The sequence below is a fragment of the Muscardinus avellanarius genome (genome assembly GCF_963383645.1).
Source record: "Muscardinus avellanarius genome assembly, chromosome: 3".
In the NCBI taxonomy this organism is placed as follows: domain Eukaryota; kingdom Metazoa; phylum Chordata; class Mammalia; order Rodentia; family Gliridae; genus Muscardinus; species Muscardinus avellanarius.
The window spans coordinates 57,096,105-57,108,680 of NC_137788.1; the positions used below are offsets into that span (position 1 = coordinate 57,096,105).

The 12,576-nt window shown below is 34.0% G+C and overlaps 1 protein-coding gene across 1 annotated transcript in view; it reads left to right on the forward strand.

Annotated features, from left to right (window-relative positions):
* LEPR (leptin receptor) overlaps positions 1-12,576 on the forward strand; it is a gene marked incomplete at both ends in the record, with an annotated part of 68,916 nt that overhangs the window by 18,642 nt on the left and 37,698 nt on the right. Inside the window, one exon of the mRNA XM_080692478.1 lies at positions 8,024-8,232. Within this exon, the coding sequence (XP_080548604.1) occupies positions 8,024-8,232 (209 nt within the window). The remainder of the gene's footprint in view (positions 1-8,023; positions 8,233-12,576) is intronic.

Below are 12,576 nucleotides of genomic sequence, written 5' to 3' on the forward strand. Positions count from 1 at the left end.
GTAATTCCTTGTCAAGTAGATCTCTCCATAGGGCTGCTTATACATTAGGGCCAACTTCCCCAAGATTGAGTCAGAGAGACTCATTGATGACTTTGCCTTTTATTTTTGCCAAAAACAGAAGTCGGTGGAGGCTAAAATCACTGTTCTCACCCAAGGTTTCCAGGCTGCCCATGTCAGTGCCCATGCCGCTGCCTTCCTTCTGTTATTGTGAGTGAAATCTCTGGGTTCCATCCAAGGGTACCCGCCTTGTGTACATTGCTGAGTGTAGGGAATGGCTAACCTATGCCACTGTGAAAAACAATCTTATCAAATAGAGTACAGTACCATTTATACTCATTTTGTCTTTACTAAGGCTAAAGGTGGCATGATCACAATATTGTGTTCCAGACATAATCAGGATAGGTTTTTCCCTCACCTCCATGTGGTTATATTATTAACCTGACTGACATGATGGTCCATTTGTTTGTGTTTGCATTCCTTTTTCTTTTTTTTTCCTTCCATCTTTTCTTCTTTGTTGGTTTTTCATTTATTTGGTAGTATCTTACATGAAAGAGTACCTTGTATTTTACAAAATGCTCCTTAAGCTTACCTCCTTGCAAAGATTTATCTAGGCCAGTACCTCTCAACTGCTACATATTATGTAGGTCTGGGGTAGAGCTAGATTGTTTGAATTTATTATTATTTATTAAATCCTATACCTGGGATTGCAGGTTCATGGCCAGCCACAGCAACTTTGTGAGGCCCTCTGCAACTTAGTGAGACCCTGTTTTAAAACAAAAAATAAAATAGGGCCAGGGGTGTAGCTCAGGGGTAGAATGCCCCTGGTTTTAATCCCCACTGCCACAAAAGGAAACAAACACCACCACCACCACAACAAAAATCCCTCCGAATCCTTAGCCCCAAACTACTGAATTCCTTAGGGAAGATCTTGGAATCAATTTTAATATGTGTTCCAGCTGATTCTAATAATGAGACTTCTTTGAGACACTAAACTAGCCTATAAATCATTTGGAATTAGCAAAGTAAATTGGGACAAATTTTGATAGATTACCAGTCTGTGGTTTAGAATAAGTGACTTGATTAAATAACTTACAAAGCTAATACTAAATATTTTAGTTCCTCTTTGTTGCTTTTTGCCCATTGCATTTTGCTCTCGGGTATGGAACAATCAGGAACTTGGGCAGCATGCCTTTGGTATTATCCCTATAATAACTTAGCATAGATTATTGTTTATGAACATTTTAACATATTTCTTGAGAAATTTTGTGGGAAAAAAACTAGACTGAAAGAATGGCCTTTCTATAATCCATGTACTAAAAATGAAACTTAAGTACTAAACACTTAGTTTTCTAACTTTGGTGTAGAAAATTTCCTTAAAAGGTAAAATTTCAAAAAAGCCAAACTTAAGATTCATTTGATAAATGTTTTTATACAGTTTTCACTTCCAAGTAAGGCTTCTTCATATGTGAAGGGATAAAATAAATCATGACACTTGTGTGTGGATGTGTGTTGGAAAGGCATAAAATATTTTGCTGTCAGCAAAACTTCCAAGAATTTTAGAAATTCTTAAGATTTTGTGCTTTTAAGCCAAGATGATCTCCTCCTTATTTTAAAAATTTGGTGATTTTTTTGTGCTTGGGTTTTAAAATTACCAAAATTGTTAAATTAGTGTTTAATATTCATGGAGACTTAACAATTTAAAAGTTATGTCTGTATGACTTTGGACCTCAGTATTATATATAATTACAATGTGTCAATAGAAGTATAAGAAAGGTCATTTAGAAGGTACACTTTCTTAAATTCTTATTCTGACTTTAGTATGTAACAAGGGTGGTTCCAGATCTCACACAAAACTACAAGAATTCTCATAAACATGAGAAATATCTAACATTTATCCTCACAGAAAAGTGAAACAATTATATAATTCTATGATATTCTGATAGAAACATTAACATGATTCAGGTTATGATAATTCTTTTTCATGGTGCTCATATCTTATTAATCCCTAAATAAAGTGGCAGGGATAACAGTGAAATTTACTGTGTGATAATAAGATACATTGGATGTAATGAAGCGAACATGAACCACGGAAGTGCAGGACTTGAGTTCCAAGTCGGCTTGCCAAGCCTCAGTTTGTTTCCCTGTAAAGTAGACAATATTACTTATTTCAAAAGGTGGTTTGACCTTGAATTAGATAATGTTCCTAAGAGTGTTTCATGTAAATTGTAATAATGAAATTTGTTGATATATTTTGTATGTTTTCTCTATTTTTGTTTCCTTTGCCCATCAAGTATCTACCAGCTGGGAGTATGAAATGTCTGTGGCCTTCATCAAGGATGGGATATTTTTTTTCTTTTTTATATTCAACATGATATTTAATAGTTTGAAATTTTTTGAACAAAAATATTTTTCTTAAAGGGCCAGGCAGTGAATGTTTTGGTCTTTGCAGACCTTACTGTGTCTGTCACAATTATTTGACTCTTTTCTGGTAGTGTACAAGCAGCCATAGTTAAATTGTAAATGAATGGGCATGCCTACATTTCTGGGTACTAAAATTTCAACTTCATATAATTTTTATACATTACAAAATATTCTTCCTCTTTTTCAATCTATAGAGTAAAGCATTCTTTATTTTTGTTCACAGGCAGTACAAAATTAGGCAGAAGATCATGTTTAGCTTTTGGGCTGTAGTTTGCTGACCCCTACCTGAGAAATTAATTTTATTTTTGTCTTAAGAAAGAAAAATATGACTTAACTCATTTGAAAGTTTGCAGTGATGGGCAAAGTATTGCTTACAAAATTTTTCTCAATTTTCTTTTTGTCTATTATTGTAAGTAGCTTTACTGAGATACAACTAATGTGATAAATGGTACATACGTAAAGTATACGTTTGAAAAGTTTTGACCTGTGTGATCACTCATAAATCTATATTCAACAACTTAAGAAATTGCAAGCTGTTTTTAAAAGTGATATTTTTTTTCCTTATGGCTACATCATTTTATTTATTTTAATACTTTTATTGGTACATTATAATCTTTACATTTCCACCAATGGTGTATGAGAGTTTCAATTTCTCCAGTGTAATAAAGAAAACGAATATATCATCAATTACGTTTCTTCCTGCTCCTTTGCTCCCTCATGGTCTTACCCTACCCATCTCTGATGGCCCCCACCCTGGATCCTCAGGAAATGACTGATGTGATTTCTTTTTTTTTTCTTTCTTTCTTTTTTTTGGTGGTACTGGGGTTCCTGGAAGCCCTTCTACCGCCGGGCTACACCCCCAGACCTATTTTTTTATACTTTTTATTTGGAAACAGGGTCTCTTAAGCCAGCGCTGCTGGCTTAAAGCCTGCGTGATCCCCCTGTCTCTGCCTCTCAAGCATGGGGATTACAAGGGTGCACCACCACGCCCGGCGACTGATGTGATTTCTATTCCAATAGGTTACTTTACATTTTCTAGAATCTTATATAAATGCAAATAAATACTTTACCTTTTTTTTTTTTTTTTTTGGTGGTACTGGGAATGGAACCCAGAGGCTTTCTACCTCCGGGCTATACTCCTAGACCTATTTTATATTTTATTTGGAAACAGGGTCTCACTAAGTTGCTGAGAGCCTCACTAAGTAGCTGAGGCTGGCTTCGAACCCGTGCGATCCTCCTGTCTCAGCCTCCCAAGTGCTGGGATTACAAGCCTGCGCCACCACGCTTGTAATACTTTACCATGTTTTGTATGACATGATTATTCTGAAATTCCTTAATGTTGTATATGAATATTTCATTGCTAAGTAGTTTTCCATTCCATGGATATATACCACAATTGGTTTATCCATTCACTTGCCGATGAACATGTGAATCACTTATAGCTTTTGGCTATTACAAATAAAGCTGCTCTAAGTCTTTTAATTAATATGTGCTTTAAGTTTTCTCGGAAGTATGATCTGGGAGTAGAATGAATATATTGATGTAGCAGGTGTATGTTTAACATCTTAGGAGCTTGCAAACTGTTTTCTAAAGTGGTATCATTTACATTCCCACCAACAATGTATTAGGGTTCCAACTCCTCGACATCTTTGTCAATACTTACTATGGTTAGTCTGTCATTTTAGCCATTCTAATGTGTGAGTAGTGATTCCTCATTGTAGTTTTATCTTGTGTTTCTGAAATGACTGATGGTGAGCATTGACTCATATCCTTGTCATTTCTGTAATTCCCGTGACAAAGTGGCTGTTGAAATCTTTGCCTGTTTTTAATTGGGTTTTATTATTATTATTATTATTATTATTATTATTTTCATCATCATAATCATAATCAATGTTATTATTACTAGGTTTTGAATATTATAAATATTTTATGAATACAGTGAAGCCTTTATCAGATAAATGATTGGCAAATATATTCTCTTGGCAAATATATTCTCTTCATCCATGGCTTGCCTTTTTGTATTCATAGTGCCTTTCAAAGAACAGAATTTTGATGAAGTTTATCTTATCATTTTGTCCTATTGTTGATTAAAAAGGTTTGGTCATATATTTAAAATTTTTTTAACTAATCAAACATCACAAAATTTTCCATGTTTTATTCTAGAAGTTTCATAGCTTTATATTTTTTACATTTAAGTTTATAATTCATTGGGATTATTTTTTTTGTATCTGGTGCCAGGTATCCATTGAAGTTCTTTTTTTCTCTTTTTTTTCTTACATATAGATATTTCTTCATTGTAAAGATTATTCATCCTCCACAGAATTTTTTTCTGATTTGTGATAAAACCATTTTCCATATAGATATAGATATTTGTTTGTTTTTGGTTTTTGTTTCATTAATCTATTTTTATACAAATACCTTATTGGTTTTATTATTATAGCTTTATAATATTTTTTGAAGTAAGCTGTTGCTATTACTCAAATAGATCCTTCATTTTCAAAGTTGTTTTCACTATTCTAGATCCTTTGAGTTTTCATCTGGATTTTAGGTACATCTTGTCAGTTTGTATAAAATAGACTGCCGGGATTTGATTTGCACTGAATTGAATCTTTAGATAAATTTTGATAGAGTTGACATGGTATTGAGTGTTCTAATGAATAAGCACAGTAAGTTTCTTATTTTAGTTAGGTTTTAGTAATTTTCATGAACAATACACCTTTCAAGGATCTTAGCCATCTTTTGGCAGATGTATTACAAGTATTTCTACTTTTGATTGTTTTTGTACTTGGGATTGAATCCAGGATTATTCTAAATCTGATTTCTTCCTGCCCTTTTTATTTATTTTTAAATTTTCAAATAGTGTCTCATTACATTGCTGAAGGTTTTGCTAAGTTGCTGAGGCTGGCCTGTGATTCGATAGTCTCAGCCTTACAAGTATTGGGATTGTAGGCATGTACCATCACTCCTTACTTTTTGACTTCTTGCAGTTTGCATTTTAAGATGATTTGAATTTGCTAGGTGTGGTGGTGCACACATGTAATCTCAGTACTTGAGAGACTGAGACAAGGGGATCGCAGGTTCGAGGGCAATCTCAACAAGTAGTGAGACTTCCTTAACCAAGTGAGACCCTCTTCCCAAATAAAAAATACAATAGGGCTGAGTGTGTAGCTCAGAAGTAGAATGCCCCTGAGTTCAATCCCCAGTGCCACAAAAATGATAATAATTTGAATTTAATTAATCAATTCCCAAATGTATATTCAGTGGCATAAAATTGCTCAATAACTATTCCTTAGAGGTCGTGTTTGTTAGGGACTATTCCCCTATTATTCCTTTAATTAATCTGTAGGATATATAGTAATATTACCTGTCTCATTTTTCATGGTATCAATTTGTATCATCTATAGTATTTTTGTTCAGTGTATCTGACCATTCATCTCTTCTTTTAGACTTGGTTAGCTTTAGTTTTCTTAATCTTGGTCTATTATTTTCTGTTGTCTCTTTTATTCTAATCTGATATTTATTATTTCATAGATTTTGTTTATTTAAATTTAATCTGCCCCCCCTCATTTTTTTAAGGTGAACCTGAGGTCATTGTTTTGAGAACTTTCTTATTTTCTTACATGAGAACTTAGTTCCTATCTTTAGTGTCATAAATTTCACAGAAACTTTTGCTTTTTTGTGTGGTGCTGGGGAAAGAATCTAGTGGCATTCTACCTCCAAGCTATACCCCCAGCCCTATTTTTTTTTTTTTATCCTTTATTTTGAAACAGGGTTGCAAAGAACCTAAGTAGCTGAGGCTGGCTGTGAACCCAGATCCTCCTTTCTCAGCCTCCAAGTACTGGAAGCATGTACCACCATGCCTGGCTGAAACTTTCTTTAAGCATCATCTCACAGCTAAATAATGTCTAGTGTGTTTTTTTATTTAAATGAAAATTTCTTCTTTAACTCATGAGTTATTTAGAAGTGTCAAGTTTTCAAATACTTAAAGCTTTTCCAGATATCTTTCTGTTATTGATTTCTTTCATTAATTATATTTTTGTGTGACTTGAATCTTTTTATATTTATTGAGACTTGTTTTATGACCTAGAATATGGGATGCTTTGATAAATTTGCTTGCTCTTGAAAAATATGTGCATCTGCTATTTTTATAAGGATAGATCTTGAAATGTTTACTGGGTCAGGTTGCTTGATGGTGTTGTTCAAAATTTTATTCTTAATGACTTCTGTCTACTTGTTATATTAGTTATTGAGAGAATTATTGACATTTATATCAGTAATTGTGCAAAAGTTTATTTCTTCCTGTGGTTCTCTCAATCTCTTACTTTGTGTATTTTGGTGGTACTGGGGTTCCTGGAAACCCTCCTACCGCCGGGCTACACTCCCAGACCTATTTTTATATTTTTATTTGGAAACAGGGTCTCTTAAGCCAGAGCAAGCGGCTGGCTTCGAACCTGCATGATCCTCCTGTCTCCACCTCCCAAGGGTGGGGATTACAAGCGTGCACCACCACGCCTGGCTACTTTGTGTATTTTGAAACTCTGTTATTAGTACATTATTGTTTGGATTGTCATGTTCTGTTGGTGATACCTTTATCATTGTTAAAGGATATATTCTTTACCTTGATAATTTTCATTGTTTTGAAATCTACTTTATCTTATCAAACATAGACATTTCAACTTGCTTTTGGCTTATAACAGTGCAGCTTTTTTGTCCAGTTTCTTCTGTTTACTTGTATTTTATAGTTAAATTGATTTCTTGTATGCAGTTTATAAGTAGTTCTTGCTCTTTCATACAATTTGAAAATCATTACATTTTAATTGGAATGTTTAAGGCATTTATATTTAATATGATTAGTGGGGTGTTTAGGATTAAGTCATTTTATTTCTTTTTTCCCTGTTTCCCTTTTTTAAATCCATTCTTTGAGATTGAGTATTTTTATGACTTCATTTAATCTCTTTTGTTTCTTATTAGCCATACCTTCTTGACTTATTATTTTAGTGGTTGCTTTAGGATTTATATGTCTTAATTTATAATATCTAAGTATATATTTTATTATTATATCATAATTTATAGTCAACATCTTTAAATGATATCATACCACTTTATGTGTGATATAAGAACATTGTAGCTGTATACTTGCATCTCTCCCCTCTCAAGCTTGGTACTAATGTCATATATGCTTGCCTCCTACCTATGTTATAAACCCTGCAGTATATAGCTGTTACTTAAAACAGTCAATAAATAATTATTCTTTTAATGAAATTAATTTCTTTGTGTAGAATCATATTTCCATCTGCTATCATTTTCTTCTTGCTGTAATTACCTCTTTTCGTACTTTTACTAAAGCAGATATGATGATGATGAAATTTTTAAGCTTTGGTATGTCTAATAAAGCCTTTATTTTATATTCTAAGAGCTACTTTTTGCTGGGCATAGAATTTTAGTATTGAAGCTTTTCTAATATAATCTATAATTTTTTCCCCAGAAACTATAAACTGGGTATTGGTAATAGCTTACTTCAATTTGAATTTAGTGTCCTTCTTCTAAAATTGTTCTAGTACTTCCAGATCTAAGTTAACATTTAGTTCTTTTTAAACTATAGGCCAGAAAGGATAGAAGATTTGCCTGTGACCCCCCAGAAAGATGGCTTTCAGATTGTCCACTGCAACTGCAATGCCCATGAGTGTTGTGAATGTCATGTGCCTGTGCCAACAGATAAACTCAATGGTACTCTTCTTATGTATTTGAAAATCACATCTGGTGGAGTAATTTTTCAGTCACCTCTAATGTCAGTTCAGCCCATAAATGTCGGTAAGTGTGCATTAAAATGATAATAAACCTAAACATCAGTCTTACGAACCTTAAAAATTGCTTAGACTTTTTCCACTGGCTTATGTCTCTTTACTTAACAGTGTGATAAGTAAATGTAATGTGAATATGTATTACATTTAGAGCAGCTCTATTTATATTAAAGCAACTTCTACAGTAGTGTAGATATCTCTGTAATTGTTACTCAAATTATTTTTATTATTATTATTATTTTTTGTGGTACTGGGGTTCCTGGAAGCCCTTCTACCTCCGGGCTACACTCCCACACCTATTTTGTATACTTTTTTATTTGGAAACAGGGTCTCTTAAGCCAGCACGGCTGGCTTCGAACCTGCGCGATCCTCCTGCCTCCACCTCCCAAGTGTGGTGTGTGTGTGCCACCACTCCCGGCTCACATTATTTTTAAAAACCAGCTTGAGTTTTTAAATTCTGGATCTGTCTAACAGAAATGTATTGTTTGGTTATCACCTTTTCATATCTCAGATAATAATAATAATAAATATAATATTAATATAATAATATTATTATTATATATTATATATAATGATGATGATGATGATGATGATGATAATAATAATAATAATAATAATAATAATAATAATAATAATAATACTGTTGTTGTTTTGCAGTACTGGAGATAGAACCCTACTTCTGAGCGACACTCCCAGCCCTATTTTATTATTTATTTTGAAACAGGCTCTCACTGAGTGGCGGAGAGCATGACTATATAGCTGAGGCTGTTCATGAACCACGATCCTCCTGTCTCAGCCTCCCAAATGCTGGGATTTTTTTTTTTTCTTGGTGGTACTGGGGTTCCTGGAAGCCCTTCTACTTCCGGGCTACACTCCCAGACCTATTTTTTATATATTTTTTTGGAAACAGGGTCTCTTAAGCCAGCAAGGCTGGCTTTGAACCTGCACGATCCTCCTGTCTCCGCCTCCCAAGTGCGGGGATTACAAGCGTGTGCCACCATGCCCGGCCAAATGCTGGGATTATAAGCATGTGCCACCATGCCTGGCTCTAATTTTTTTTTTATTTTAGTTTTCATTATTTTATTTTAAATTTTTTAACAATTTTTATTGAACATAAGTGGTATACATTTACACTATATTTGGTGCCCTCTCCCCCCCCCCGTTTTCTCCCCCCCCCCCCACCAATGGTTGTCCAGGTTAACCATGTCTTATTCATAATTTTACACATGTTCAGGAATATTCTAAATCTGATTTCTTCCTGCCCTTTTTATTTATTTTAAATTTTTCAAATAGTGTCTCATTACATTGCTGAAGGTTTTGCTAAATTGCTGAGGCTGGCCTGTGATTCGATAGTCTCAGCCTTACAAGTATTGGGATTGTAGGCATTGTACCATCACTCAAAACAATGACCTCTGGTTCACCTTAAAAAAATGAGGGGGGCAGATTAAATTTAAATAAACAAAATATATGAAATAATAAATATCAGATTAGAATAAAAGAGACAACAGAAAATAATAGACCAAGATTAAGAAAACTAAAGCTAAACAAGTCTAAAAAAACAGATGAATGGTCAGATACACTGAACAAAAATACTATAGATGATACAAATTGATACATGAAAAATGAGACAGGTAATATTACTATATATCCTTCAGATTAATTAAAGGAATAATAGGGGAATAGTCCCTAACAAACACGACCTCTAAGGAATAGTTATTGAGCAATTTTATGCCACTGAATATACATTTGGGAATTGATTAATTAAATTCAAATTATTATCATTTTTGTGGCACTGGGGATTGAACTCAGGGCATTCTACTTCTGAGCTACACACTCAGCCTTATTGTATTTTTTATTTGGGAAGAGGGTCTCACTTGGTTAAGGAAGTCTCACTACTTGTTGAGATTGCCCTCGAACCTGCGATCCCCTTGTCTCAGTCTCTCAAGTACTGAGATTACATGTGTGTACCACCACACCTAGCAAATTCAAATCATCTTAAAATGCAAACTGCAAGAAGTCAATATTATTTTTCTTCCCCAAACCAGTTCTACCTAGTGTCTACTTTCAAAATAAAGTAGTTAAGGGAAAGTGCTATGATAGAATTTATAAGAACTTGGAAAACTTTCTCAATTTTGTCTTTATGCAGAGATGATTTTATGGAAAAACATATTTTCTTATATTTGGGCACATATGATAATATCCAACAGTTTTTAGTACTATGAAAGAAATGAAACGAATGGTGTGATGGTGCTGGGGTAGACACCATTATTTCTGCTGTGGAGGTTAAAGAAGACCTCTTTTAGGACATAGTATTTAAAACGATAAAGAAGAAACATTTGCATGCAAAATTCAGAGCAAAGGATGCCCCAAGCAGTAAGAACACATTCACAGAAACCCTGGGATGGAATGAATTTGGTAATTTGAGAAACCGAAGAGAAGGCCCTTGTGCTTAGAATGTGTGGGATATAAGCCTATTAGGAAATGAGGTCTGAGTTGTTTGACCAGTCTTAGAAAAGTGGATTTTATTCCAGTAGCAATGATCAACTTTTGAGCTAGGGGCGGAATCGGACCAGATGCACATTGTGTGTTTAAAATTTACAGTAGTTGTGGAGAATGAAGTTTATAAGTTTGGGAATGAAGGATAATTGGAAGCGTGAAGGGAGAACTCAGATAGGAGGTTTCTGGGAAAGGCCAGTTGTTTAGGGTTGTAGCTATGAAGAAATGAAGAGCTGATAAGATTTTAGTCTATTTGAAAGATGGTACTGAATGGAATTTTTAGTGGATTGAGTTGTTGTGTGTAAAAGACAGAGAGGAATCCAGGATCACCCTTAGACTAGGATCTGAGCATCTGGGTAAAAGGTAATACTGGCTACTGAGATAGAGAAACAGGACCAGATGCCTGCACAGAAACTAAGGGCTCTATTTGGAACACATTGTGTTTGAGAGTTTTTTAGAAACTCAAGAGCCCATAAATAGGCAGTTGGGTATCTGCGTGTAAGTTCAGGGGAGTTGGTAGCATGTGGTATTGTATGAGAACACCCCTTTAGCATTCAGAAAGAGAGAATGAAGGGTGATGAATAAGAACCAAGAAGTAAAGGAGTGTGTTGTCCTAGAAGTCAAGTGTTTCAAGTAGGAGGGTGTGGGTAGCTGTGGGGAACCTTGCTGAGAGGCAGACAGAGATGAATTGGTAGTTGGCATTGGAGTTGGTAAAGGGCAGTTGCTGTGATAAGGGCAGATTCAGTGTGTTGATGCGGGGGATCTGAGCAGAGTGGACTGAAAAAAAACACGAGATACAAAGTGGAGGGTTAGTAATACCTGCTCTTCTGAGGAATGTTGCTCTGAACTTTCAGGTTCTTAGGTGGGAGTAAATCTGGAATTTCATACATAGGGAATCCAGAGAAAATTAATTCTCATATTTCTAATATTGATACACATAAATATACAGCTAGGAAATGTACAATATTTTGTAATTTTATTAGTTCATTTCACTTTGGTGTCTTAGTTTTTGGCATAGGAATACAGTAAAATTCACCTATTGCTTCCAAATGTTAGTGTTTAGTAATTCCCACTTTAAAAGAACTTAAAATTGTAATATGGCACATGAAAAAAACCTCAGCAATTTGGCTAAAGAAAAGAGAACTATGTCTAACTTCTCAAAACTGTGAGAAAGAGCTGGGTGTTGTGGCACACACTTATAATTCCAGTGCTTGGGAGGCTGAGACAGGAGGATCGTGCAGGTTTGAAGCCAGCCTCAGCTATTCAGTGAGGCTCTCAGCAACTTAGTGAGACCCTGTTTCCAAATAAAATATAAAAATAGGTCTGGGAGTGTAGCAAAAAAAAAAAAGAAAAAAAACCAACAAAAACAAAAACAAAAAAACCTGGGAAAATATCTTATGACATTTTATTTACTGAAAATAAAAATTAAAGCAAGTTACTGTTACAATGTAGTGATGATTTCTATCTATATGATCAATTCCTATTAATTATAAAAACCTTGCAAATAGAGAATTGTACAAAGAAGAAAATACACCATGTTTTTTTCTATCTTGAGAATTTTCTGATTTTTAACATATATTTGTACATGTTTATTCTTTTTATTTTTAACTAAAACAAATTAAGAATTCAAGTATAAATATACAATGAGCTTTTAAAATTTAACAACTGTAAACATCTTTGATATTATTCTGTGCAATGACTTGGTAGAGGTAGAGATTTCCATTATGATATGAACTATAATTTATTCAAATCATATTTTATTATAAGATTTAAAATTTTTTCCTTAAATATTTTAAAGATTTTCTTGTTTAAAACTATGTACAGACAAGCCAGGCATGGTGGTGTACACTTGTAATCC